The sequence below is a fragment of the Cynara cardunculus genome (assembly GCF_001531365.2).
Source record: "Cynara cardunculus var. scolymus isolate 2C chromosome LG 9, CcrdV1, whole genome shotgun sequence".
Taxonomy (NCBI): Eukaryota; Viridiplantae; Streptophyta; class Magnoliopsida; order Asterales; family Asteraceae; genus Cynara; species Cynara cardunculus.
Genome location: NC_037536.1, coordinates 10,688,251 through 10,702,374, shown reverse-complemented (window position 1 = coordinate 10,702,374; position 14,124 = coordinate 10,688,251). Strand labels below are relative to the sequence as shown.

Below are 14,124 nucleotides of genomic sequence, written 5' to 3'. Positions count from 1 at the left end.
AGAAGACAAAAAGTTTCATCACATATTTTTGTATTTCACAAAACAATCTCTTATTGTACATTGCATTTAAAAAAAACATTAAATTGGGGATTAATCTCTTCACTCCTAACTTACAACTCAAGAAACAAAAGACTCACATATCAATACTTTGATGAAGTCAAAGTCTAACACTTTGGAAGATCAGAAGGTGGTGGAGGCAACTTCTGGCTTGGAAGCTTCCCATCCATCACTGCCCACGCCAGTTTCAACCCCCAGCTCAGATGTATCTCTATGTGGCAATGCATAAACCATACACCTGGATTGTCGGCTCGGAACCGAATCGCCACCCATCCGCCGGCCGGAACGCCCACTGTGTTTCTTTCAACGGGATCAATAAGATTAAAGTTGGCAGGATCTGTGGCAGAGTTGAAGTTTCCGGTCCCTTGTCCCACCACATAGAAGTTGAAACCGTGGAGGTGGAGAGGATGGTTYTCGGCACCAAGAATGCTGGTGCCTTGCATCACCAGCTCGACGGTGGTGTTGTAAGGTAGAACCACCACTTTTGTGCCGTGGGAAACCATGGTGTTGTTGGGTGGTGTGCCCGTGTAATTGAATTGATTAAGTGGGGATGTTGGGAAATCGGTGGTGAAAATGCCGTTCGATTTTCCAAAGTACCGAGCTTGAAGAAGTGCAGTTGTTGGCAKGGTGAATGAAACGTTGTTTACGGAAGCCGAGAATTTGGTGCCATTGGGACCTTGGCACGTTTGATTTTTTGGGCAAGGATCGCTACCRAGSCCGACCGTAAACAAATACCGGTTTTGAACAGTTTGTGGAACGTTCACAGGAAACTGGGAATTTCCCAAACTATGGAATTTACTGGTCCAATTAGCCACATAAGAAGTGGCATTGATCGCTGGCAATGGAGGTAGGGCAAGTCCTTTGATGGAAGTATTGGAGGATGACATAATGGTATTACTATGGTATTCAAGAACTCCAGCAACGGTGGTGTTGTCGAATGTTCCAGCAGCSGCGGTGGAGTAGGGTCGAGCCGCCATCAAGAATTTGGCGTTGTGGTTAAGGTTTTTGGTCTTGAGSAGAACGTTGCTTGTTTGGCCCGGTGTGATGTAGATTGTGTCTGTTTCAAACGGCTTCACRTAAYTCGMATCCGCATCAACAACGGTAAACGTATGGTTCGTGATTTTGAAAAAGAGTTCGTCATTGAGCGCAGCATTGATCAATCGAAGGAGGTATGTTTTTCCGGGCTTCACCTTAAGCCGAAATGTTTCTGCATATTGATTAAGGTAGTCAACTTTGCAAGATCAAATGAGAAAGTAAAATCTTATAGAACTAGTATGATCTTAAAGAATTCGGTACTTACCATTTGGGGAAGAACAATTGTATAACGGTCCAGGCAGCCCGTTGATCGTATAAGCGTCTGAATTATTTGGGCCAGCTCCGGTCTGAAGGGCCTGATTGATCACAGCCTCCGTGTCGGCCTTCCACCACTCTCCTGTCAATCAAAACGACATAATTTAGTGCAAGAAAACGATCGTGGATCCAAACATTRAAAASCAAGCTTCTGAAAATTACCGAACATAATGGGGACTTCCTTGTAAGGCTTAACAAAAGGGTACGAAGTGTTACGCCTTGGTAGAATGATGATTGGGCCGTAGAGGGTTGTCCGAATCCACGAAACATGGGCATGGTACCAAAGTGTTCCCCTTTGTCCGGTTATCGTGAAGTTGTAAACGTATGATTGGCCGGTTTGTATCGGGCATTGTGTTATGTAAGCTGGTCCGTCAGCCCATCCGCTCCTAAGCTGTCGAATTCCATGCCTGCCCTCATCAAACAAAACCATTCGAAATCAACACCAGAAAGAAACACGTGGGCACATGTATATTCTACAATCGTGTCATCGAATTCGAATTGATAAGAAACGGAAACAAAAACAAAAACGCACCAATGGATACTGATATTGTTCGAGACATGGTTAACCACTTTAATCACCACTCGGTCACCTTCCCTAGCGATAATCCTTGGCCCCGGGAATTTCCCGTTGACGGTTATTATGCTTTTCGTCTTACACAACCTCGTCACATTCCGCACGCGTATCTAAAAAGCAAGCACAAATGTAAGATAAATCATACAAGTAGAACCGTAATCTGTAGCAACCTGCCTCAAACTTACGTCAAACTTGTAGTGTCGAGTTGAACCGGTGCCAGCATGTTTAGCCATTGCCAAATGAGGGTACGAGCAGGCAATGCATGTAAGCAGAAGAAAAACAGCCAAGAAAGTTGATTGCAGACCCATGTTGTACTTTGGTTGGTAGCCGGAATGATTTGAAGAATTGAAGGGTAATGGTTTATATATGTATACATGCATGTATAACTGTGAAGAACACATAATAGCTTACCTACTGCATGTGGACCAATTATACCATGGAGTGGTGTTAAAGTCAATTCATCTGATTTTGACTTATATGACCATATTACCCCCATGTTAAATTTGCAGGGCATTTTGGGGAATGGAAGTAGGACTTATAATTGCTTGTGTTAATCTTGTTTATGAAGACAATAAAGAAGGTTAGATGGGGTTTAATGATGAATGTTGTACAGTAGGGTTATACGGGTTAGGTTGTGATGGTATAGATTCGACCAAACAGTGGCCTTCACAGCTTGCATTGCAAATGACCAATTAAGAAGACGACATCGTACCCACCTTCCTTTTAAGCAATAGTACTCAAATCATGACATGGATGGAACTTCATTTGCTTTTCCAAATTCAAACACCATCCAATGTAGTGTCGCATCGCATGGGAGAAGGGAAACACCACCAGCCAAGGGCGGAGATGAAACCTTTATAATGAAAACTTCTTTGACAATGGTATCCGGATACTTATTTGAAACAACTTATTCTTTTTTACAAAAGCATTTATCAACTTATTATAAGTCAGAAAGGTTTAATTTCTTCAAAAACTCCTTATTTCCGGTTTGACACCGGTATAAGTTGTTTATCCAAACACTCAAAAGTGTTTATTACCGGTGTCACATCGGAATAAGTCAATAAGTTATTTTTATAAGCAATCACAAACACCTCCTTATCCCATGATAAATGAAAATAAAAGGTAGTTGTTGCTTTTAAAGTATAATAAAAATAAATGGAGTGCATAACATGTTTTTAACAAAGGGCAATTTGCATGAAAAACTAACGTACTTTAGCTTGATTCCTATTTTGGGTAACGTACTTTCAAAACTTTCATTTTGGTACCTAAAATGTAAAGTTTTAAACATTTAAGTACCCAGGTAACCCAGTGAAGACTAATTTTAGACTAAAAAAAGAGAGACTAATTTTAGATTAAAAAAAATCCACGTCACTGACTAGGTCAACAAATAATACCGAGTTGGATACCACATCACTCGCCACATCAGTATGATAACCGGTTAATACTTCAACCAGTTACATGGGTACTTAAATGTTTAAAACTTTACATCTTAGATACTAAAATGAAAGTTTTGAAAGTACATTACCCAAAATAGGAATCAAGTCAAAGTACGTTACTTTTTCATGCAATTTGCCCTTTAACATGCAAATTAGACGACGCAATATATTGATCAAGAAACCTATTCATTCATATATATATATATATATATATATATATATATATATATATTTTGGTCCCTCTCACTAACTAATTACACCTATATTTGTACAAACCATCCTTATGATTCGCTTTCATTGTTTAATCTTATGAAATTTTTTCATGAAATTGTTTAATCTTATAAAATTATTTCATATAATACTTTTTTTTTTTTGATAAAATTGTTTCGTATATGGTTATGAAATTGTTTCATGTATTTCTCTAAAATTAATGTAATGAAGATGATAATATCCATGATTAACACTCATCCACGGTAAAAATGATTAATCAATCTCTTGTAATTACAAAAAAAAATGAACAAAATGAAAAATTATGATTGATAGAATGAGATTTGTACGACTTGTATAAATAACGTGGTTTGCAAAGTAAACATCTTCTCTCTCTCTCTCTATATATATATATATACACACACACACAAACAAACACACACACTACAAGGGTATCTGTACCCAAAATTTCGAGGAATAAATAATTTACCCTTATTATTATTTCTATTTTATATGTCAAATAAAAATAGAAATTAAATAGGTTTAAAATCGGACCAAAAATGAAGGAAAAGTCAAGCCACGGGTGAAAGTGTAATTTCGCGATAGTTAAAGGGTTGGGTCGGATGTAAGCAGATCCAAACCAGAAGGACCTGTTTTGTAAATATGCAACAGACCCGCACTGCAGAAGGGCCTGCTGTCAACATTGGGTGAGGCAGAAGAGGAACTGGCGGTGCCTGGTCCAAAAGGGGAAACTGTGACCTGCCGGTTGCAGGCTGTGGAGAAGCAGTTTCACAGCCTAAAACTCAGGATTCGGCCGATTTGGTCAACTAATAGGCCAAATCGTTTGAGTATAAATTATGGGCACTGGTTTAGGGTCGCCATTCTTTTAAAAGAAGAAGGAAATCGTCGAGCTTGAGAGAGAAAAACCGGAGTTCAAGACCAGGCAAGAACCCCCTGTTTTCCCGTCATTTAGAGGTAAATGCTCAACCAAAAATTTATGTTGTTACAATGTTTAGTTGTACCTTTGACCCTGTGTAGAACTCTATGAAGGCCCACGTCCAAACTTCGTGTTTTAGAGTTCGAATTCAAAGTTTAGATTTCATTTGGTGAATATGTTGTATCGAGTTTTGTTTAGAAACCACTTTAAAGAAGGTTATACAGAAGCTCTGCATGAGAGCTCTATATCAAGTTAAATGGTACAGAAGCTCTACATGGGAGCTTTGTATCAAGTTATGGTAGCAGAAGCTCTATATGAGAGCTCTGTATTAAGTTGTGTTAGACAGAAGCTTTGGAAGATAGAGACCAGAGGTTGTGTTAGTTAAGCAATCTACGTTAACAGGTGAGTCTTCATGAGACTTACAATGGGATGCATACCTATGTATAAATTATTTTTGAGCATTATATGATTTATATGATAACGGGTACATATACATGATGTTTCAGTTTACATACATGATATATTTTACATGTATGTCATTTTATGATCAGTTGCATGCTATGTGTTTAAGCAGTTTTCAAATAACTCTAGCATGTTATATCATATGAAAGTTTTATGATCAGTTTTAGCGGGTGAGCATTTGACCAGCAAGTCATGACCAGTATAAAACACTACCCGGACAAGTGGGTGATCAATTAAGATTGAAGTATCAACCCAGGGCGTGTTTGTGACTAAATGACACACCCGACAGACAAGTTATGAGATCTATGTTATTTCAGTGCTGCATGGTTTTCAAAAAAATGCATACTTTTGGTACAAAGTTTACAAGTTGATATGTATGATGTGAAATGATCTTTACTCACTCAAACCATGAACTCACTGAGCTTTATAAGCTGACTATAGTATGCATCTCAGGGCCAAGTAGTTCGAGATTGGATAAGAGCAAAGGACACGCTTAGAGAGTCGCTACTTATCATCTTATGTTTAGTCTTTTGACGTTGTGTTGATYYTTGTAACTTAACCCGGTATGAGGTGGGTTAGAWCTTAAGTAAATTTTTGAACGGTTCAAGGACCTCCGCTGTAAACAGTTCAAACGGTTTTATGTTAGCCGTCTTTTGGAGTATGTATTTAAGAATTGTTTCAGATTANTTTTTGAACGGTTCAAGGACCTCCGCTGTAAACAGTTCAAACGGTTTTATGTTAGCCGTCTTTTGGAGTATGTATTTAAGAATTGTTTCAGATTATGTGACATTCTCAAAAAAAAAAATGAGGGTGTTACAGTATCCGTGCAATGCAGCTCAATACATCTCGATTATAATGTTTTGTTTTATTATTTGTCTATATCAATATTATATTACAGTTTTATATGGTTTTGAGAAAGAGATAATATTTTTATGTTTAAATAAAATATAAATTTAAAAATACTATATCAATATACAATATTAGTATCAAACTAACTATTTAAAAATTCTTTTTTTTGTGTAATTTTTTTAATTCAATTTTTCTCATTATACTTTAATTTCGGTTTAATAACGAACTAACTTATTTTCGGTTTAATATATATATATATATATATATAGAGAGAGAGAGAGAGAGAGAGAGAGAGAGAGAACGCTTAGTTCAAATGTCAACCGAAATTATTGTGTTAACCTTATTAACCAATCACAATTCATCTTAGTATTAGGTCCTACTTTGTAACTTCTATATCACTAATTGGGAGTTACAAGATCCATAAAATCTCACGATTGTATAATCTAGAGGGGTTGTATTTGAACGACCCTATATATATATATATATATATATATATATATATATATATATACTAGTTCAAATGTTGATCCAAATTATTGTGTTAATTTTATAAACTTTTTCAATCAATCACAATCCATCTTAGTATTAGGTTATACTCTATCTGGGAATTTAATGTTAAGAGTATATGGGTATTTTTTTTTTGTAACTTCTATATCANATCAATCACAATCCATCTTAGTATTAGGTTATACTCTATCTGGGAATTTAATGTTAAGAGTATATGGGTATTTTTTTTTTGTAACTTCTATATCATTAATTCGGAATTACAAGATCCATAAATCCCATGATTTTTGCATTTTTAATATTGATCTTGTGATTTTTTTTATTTTTTTTTTAATATTTATAAATTTGTGATTAGTGGAGATCCGTTAGTAAAATGTTTGTTATTGTTCAAGCAATTATGAGTTTATGACAGTCGGAGTTCAAGATCGGGAAGTAAAATAAATAATCAAAACAAGTGTTTTGGTAATTATGAACACAAATTGACATATGTGACATAAATTGACATGCATACACCCATATGAACACAAATTGACATATATTAATACTTATGGCAATTATGAACACAAATTGAACATATATGAACATTTGTGGCAATTATGAACACAATTGAACATATACGGTTTTTATTGTTTGTAACCAATGATATTGATTGCACCTCCTCTTTTACGTAAATACCCTTGAGCTACTATGTTGACATATGTTTGTGAGATTATAAGAGTAATAAATTAAATTTATAATTTGATTAATCTCAACCCTATATTTTAAAAATGAATGGTCATGATTAGTTCATAAAATTAATACAATAATTTGGGTTAACAAATGAACTTGCCCACATATATATATATATATATATATATATATATATATATATATAATATGGGCTGGTAATTTTGTTTCAACTCAATAGTTAATGTTAACTATGTGAATCAATTTTATCCTTTGATTCTTAAAATTTATGGATTAAATTAATCATAAAATATTTGTAATAAATTAAAAACTTAAGAGAAATAAACATTGGTGACAATTTTAAACAGGGTATTTGTCGAAAAGATCATGTCATATGAACACCTACAAACAATCTTATTGAATACCTATGAACACGATATATATCTATACTATATTATAAAGCATTTGACAAAAATTCGTAAAAACCATTTTTGTGTGCATAAAATACTGTTTATTAATGCATGTTACTTAAAACTCAAGATTACAAGTAAATTGTGCGTAAGTACAACTTATTAAAGCTCCATATCTAAATTCGTGTAACTAACTATGGATAAACATAATCAAATACATGATAAACATATCATTTTAAATATATAAAAACTAAAATATAATTAGGATAATCATTAAGTTCTAACATAATTTTTTATTATTATCTTTATAAATATTGTATTATTAAACAAAAAATAAATTACTTCTTTATTAAACTTAAATTAAATTATAATAAAAAATTAAATTAAAGAAATTATTTAAGAAATAGAAACTTATAAATAGTTGATTTGATACTAATATTGATATATTTTTTTCAAATTTTTATGATATCTTTAAATTTACATCTTATTCAAAAATAAAATCACTATTATTTTCTTATAAAATTGTATTATAACATCGACATATACAAAAAATAAAATAGAACATTAAAATCGAGACGTATCTCGCTGTATTGCGCGAGTGCCCTTCTAGTTATTATAAACACAATCTTATGTATGTCTTATGATTATAAACACAATCTTATCGAACACCTATAAACATCATATGATTATAAACACAATTTTATATACGTCTTACTATTATGAACACAGTGTTTGTAAGATATACCTTAATCTTGTTAAACAAGAGACTTAATCATGGTTAGATGGGTCTAATGATGAATGTTACATATTATTAGGTTGTGATGGCAAAGATTCGACCAAATAGGGACCAGCTTAAAAACATTCATTTCAAATTATTACGAACGAACGGGTAAGATGAACAAATGAATCAAGGAGATTAAATTTTCAACGTTTGTTTGATTTTATTAGCTTTCAATAAATTTATATTATTCTCATGTATCATCCACAAATATACATTTGGTAGGTACATCATTGTTGAAATTTGAAAGAGTATTTTTTTTATTAACCTGAATATTCAACCCGCTATGCGAGCCGACTAATCCCAAGGCGACCACCTGCTTTGCAGATAGCCCGGAGTCACCGCATTTGAACCTCCATGGCCACAAGAGAATTTTTATTCCTTCTTGGATTTGAACCTGAGACCTCCTGATACTTTTGACCTTTGGAGCCAAGCTCAAACAAATCAGGCACCATTCTTGTGGTTTGGAAGAGTATTAAAATATAATTGGTCCTAAGTGTATACACATTATTATATATTACGATGGTTTACGTAAAACTGATCTTACAAATCGTATTCTGCAATGTAATTTATTGAAACGATTCAATTATGCAATTAAATGGATGTCATAAGTTCATAGAATCGACCAAAATGAGTGGACCATATCGACTTGCAACAAAGACATCCCATCATCTTCTCATATACCAACTTGTTATCCATTGGTGAATCCTCCCACCAATGTGGCATAACCAAACTCATCCCGGTCTAAGATTTGATAATATTTAAATCTCAAAATGTCACCTAATTATTAATTGGTCTTTTTAATATAAATAATTGAGGTAACAACACCCTGTTTGCGCATCGTCAACATAAATATTTTATAAGAACATAAGTAAGGGATAGATTGATATATTATGAACAAAACAATCATCATTATATATTTTATTATTATAATCTAAAAATATTATGCATTCATTTACCATTTTCAATCGGTTACAAAGTTATATATATATATATATATATAGAGAGAGAGAGAGAGAGAGAGAGAGAGAGAGAAGGATCATTTGACAAAAAGAGTTAAGCAGAGAAGCATTATAAGAGATATGAACCCTTGATCAATTTTAATCTCATGCCCACCGATTATTATGTTTTAGAAAGGAATTGATCTAGTGCATCTCAGTGCACCTCATCAGCGTTGACGTTCAATTAGGATTGATATAAGGGTGGAGAAACCTTATTACGTTTCTCACCATAACTTCATTTCTCACGGAACCACACCCTATAGGCAAAGAATTGTATGAGAATGAGAGTTAAAGTAAGAAACATAAGAAGGGATCTGAACCCTTGATCACCTTTAATTTCAAACCTACTCATGATTTACGAGGATAGATCGGGTGCATGTCGGTGCATCTCATCCTGATGTGCATCCAAAGATTCAGATTCCTTCTTACGATTCTCACCTTAACTCTCCTTCTCACCGGAATCCAACTCTCTCTCTCTCTCTTTCTCTCTCTCTCTCTCTCTCTCTATATATATATATATATATGGGGGTTAATCATTTGAGAACTCTAAAATTTGTGTGATCTGTAAGTACTTGTACTTAAATGTTTTTGTTTCACATTTTGTTTGCTTCATATGTATGCGGTTCGCAATGTGAAACCTTTTTCTTTGTAACTTTTGTTTCACAAACATGCTAGAAATGTCTCATTAGTCTCATGAAATCAGGCTGGTTTTACGTGATCCTAAGCCCCTCTCTCTCTCTCTATATATATATCTATATATATATATATATATAGAGAGAGAGAGAGAGAGAGAGGCAGGTTCAGACAAGAAAAATGTCGTTAATGCACAAAATCATATATGTTTCACTACGACTTTTCCTGTGACATAATTGCGGCAAAAGTCACCCACGCCCCTTTTTTGATGTTAATATAAAATCACATGTGATTTTGTACATTAACGACTTCTTTTAAATAGTTGGCGTTTTCGCTTGATTCTTTCTATATATATACTTGGGATCACGTGAGACCAGACTGTATTCGTGAGACCTGTGAGACCATTTTTTATACTTGAAACTTTATAACAAATCGCTGTGAAAGTACAAAAAAGTCAAACTTTCACAGCAAAAACACCGTGAAGGTTACCTGTGAGAGAGAGAGAGAGAGAGAGAGATAGAGAGAGAGAGGTGAGTTATTATACAACCCCTTCCATTTAAGTTGATGAATATGTAATTTATAAAAGTTTTGATTGTTTCCTAATATAAAGTATTGATCATAATTCATGAATCTTATTCATCTTCCATAAATATTTAAATCATAATAAATGAACTCTCATCATTTCCATAAATATTTCAATTTATTGGATTGTATTAGTTGTACAAATGTGATGATTTGCATTTGAAAGAAACTATATATATATATATATATATATATATATATGGGTACAATCAAGAGAGAACTGATTAATTTGTGATAACTGTGATTCAATCTAAACACAAATCAACGGATAAATTAGGAAACTAATATTATTGGTAATATTGGTAATGACTTAAAATCATGATTGAAAGGCATTTTAGGTTTTTTTAAAATTTTTATCTCTCCTCTCTCTCTCTCCTACCTCCGGCCTCCGACGAACACCATGTGATACCCAAAATACACCAAGATACACAATGTGATACCCAAAACACACCACGTAAACTTTGAGACTATTGTGATACCAACTGTGGTACCATTAATGTGATACCAACAAAATGACCAGAGGAGGTCACCGAAGTGGTGGTGGATGCCGGAGAAGGCCACCGGATTTGATTCTTGTGTGTCCATGTATGTGTGTATATATATATATATACATATATTAAACTAATTAAAGTATTTACCAATTTACTCTTTGTTTTGTTTTATTTTATTAAATAACATTAATTATCTAAAATGATTGGCTTATATTGGACCTTACAGTTATCACAAACCATTTAGTTCTCATTTAATTAGACTAATATATATATATATATATATATAGAGAGAGAGAGAGAGAGAGAGAGAGAGAGAGAAAGAGCCTAGTTCAAATGTTAACCAAGTTTATTTTGTTAACTTTGTTAACCATTTTCAACCAATGGCAATCCATTTTATATATAGGTTCATATTCACCTTATAATTTCATGACAATCGTAAATATGTAAAAATAAATTATGTGACTCTCATATCATTAATTAAGAGTTACAAAATCAAAAAATCTCATGATTTTTATTAATTTATTATTGATCTTGTTTTTTTTATAATATTGATTTTTCTATCTATAATGTTCTTGAATTTGTTATTGGTAGAGAAGACCCGGTAGTAAAATTTTCGGTATCGTTCAAGCTATTATGGATAAACTCATTGTTCATAATGAATGAATTATTGTTCACAAGTGTTCATATTGTATTCATATGTACACTAACTACATATCTCAATATTGGCTCGCTTCTGAATGTGTTCATAATGAATGAACTATTGTTCACAAGCTTTCATATTGTGTTCATATGTATACTAGCTGCATATCTCAGCATTGACTCGCTCCTGAATGTGTTCATAATGAAGAAACTATTGTTCACAAGTGTTCATTTTGTGTTCATATGTACACTAGCTGCATATCTCAAAATTGGCTCGCTCCTGAATGTGTTCATAATGAAGGAACTATTGTTCACAAGCTGTTCATATTGTGTTCATACCTGTTTTCTTATTTTTTTTCCCGTATAGCAGCTATAAATTACATTATTAAAACAAAAATAAATTACTTTATTATTAAACAAAAAATAAATTATTTTGTTATTAGACCTAAATTAAATTACAATAAAAAATAGAATTAAAAAACTTAGACAAAAAAACAAGAACTATTAAATAGTTAATTTAATACTAATATCGATTTTATTTTTTTCAATTTTTTTATGTTATTTTCAAATTTATATTTCATTAAAAAATAAAAACATTATCGCTTTCTCAAAACCACATAAAATCGTATTATATTGATAAAGACAAAAAATAAAAACTAAACATTAAAATAAAAAGAAAAATTTATCTCATTACATTACATAAATACCCTTTAGTTTGAGTTTCAAAACCAACAATTCTGACAAACCTACAAACTCTTATCCACCGATCATATTATTTCTTTTATTTATTTTTTCTTCTTTTACATGATTATTCCGTGAAGGGTATTAATGACATTTAAACCCTTATTTATTTATTTATGTTATCTAAATTATGCATGCGATTATTTAGCGATCCTAATCAAAATTTATGGTGATTTTAGTTCTTTTAGTGATTGAGATTGAACCACCAATTTATGTGTTTATGAAATCTTCATCCTTGTTTCGATTGGTTTCACCATAACAAAATTAAGTTTATAGAACGTCTCCAATCTCTAAGCATCTCAATATACCGCTTTATAGAATTTAATTTATAGAACCAAAATATAAAACGTCATATCTAAAGACGTTGTAATAAGTTTATATGACGCTTTTGGGCGTCTTAACAAGTTTTTTAGAACATTTTTAATATAAAGTATCGCATTAGCAACTTTATATGATACTTTTGAGAAAGTGTCCTATAAACTCAATTTTTTATAGGACACTTGTTTTTATAGAACAATTTTTCAAATAATGTCCTATAAAGTTGCTAATGTGACACTTTATATTAAAAGTGTCCTAAAAAACTTATTACGACGTCAAAAAACGTCATATAAAATTATTACAATGCCTTTAGATGGGACACTTTATTTTTTTGGTCCTATAAACTAAGTCCTATAAAAAGATCTATTAGGACGCTTAGAAATTGAAAGTAAACTACAAACCCAATTTTGTTATAATTTTTTTTAATTTTCTTTTTTAAGGGGTTAAATTGGACTATTTCGGTGAGATGTTATTATGAATGAGATTTACCGTAGTCATATCTTTGATGCAGTCAATACCCAGTTTATGTAACTGTTAATACACAATTTATAGATATGCAGTTCATGAATTATACACTCTATGAATCCATCATTAACCCATCTATCCAATTTTTTAGGAGACCCTGTTACATTCAAAACTTTTGATTACATTGTATAAATGAGACAATAGAGAATATATGTTAAAAACAAAATGGGCTAAATCTAAAACGATTAACAATCTGAAACTAAAACTAAAATCAAACATGTTAATGATTTGAGCCTAAATAATTTCGGCTATAGTTTTACACAGGTCGATAAAACACATGTAAATTAATTTTGGGGCCTGTTCAAAATCTCACATTTAACATGCTAAAAGACGGCCTTGTATTTCATGAATGATGTACGATGAATCCATGTATCATCATCGACAAACAACGTAAAAAAAACGTACAACACAAACTAGAAGGCAGTTACCATCTTCATCTTAAAAACCGAAACATCTATATATCTCCAATATCTTTTCCGAGGAAAACATCAACATGTTTGACGATGACTTTCATCGATGGCGTCTGTCAACACATCTGAAGTCATTCCGACCGATGAACCAACGATATCACTCGCACATATCTTGTTCATTAAATACGAACCATTTATTATTGTACTGTTATTTCAACAACGATATTCAAAACTTCAAAATCAGATAGTGTAAGTAGGGAGTGGATGGAGATAATGATAACATAACTGAAATAGCAAAATCACATTGTAATAGAATCCCTATAAAATGGGTAAAATTTAAGGAAATAATCAAGTTAGATAAAAAAAGTATTAATTAAACAAATGTAATTTCTGTAATTTCCGAAATTACCCTCACCTGCCAATCCAAATTAACAAATTGAATAAAAAAATCATTTTATTTACAGTCCAGCCACTATTTAATTATTGAGGTTGTATAATTTGTTAAATTGTTGCGTTTGCAGTTGAAATCTAATATATATATATATATATATATA

The 14,124-nt window shown here is 32.3% G+C and overlaps 1 protein-coding gene across 1 annotated transcript; it reads right to left on the bottom strand.

Annotated features, from left to right (window-relative positions):
- On the bottom strand, positions 1-2,289 carry LOC112517992 (laccase-2-like). Its single transcript, XM_025125473.1, has 5 exons — positions 2,167-2,289; positions 1,940-2,091; positions 1,570-1,814; positions 1,358-1,489; positions 1-1,264 (listed from the first exon to the last, which is right to left on the bottom strand). Exons 1-5 carry the CDS (start codon positions 2,287-2,289, stop codon positions 165-167), a joined length of 1,752 nt encoding a protein of 583 aa, XP_024981241.1. The 3' UTR covers positions 1-164.
- Positions 2,290-14,124: the final 11,835 nt, after the last annotated feature.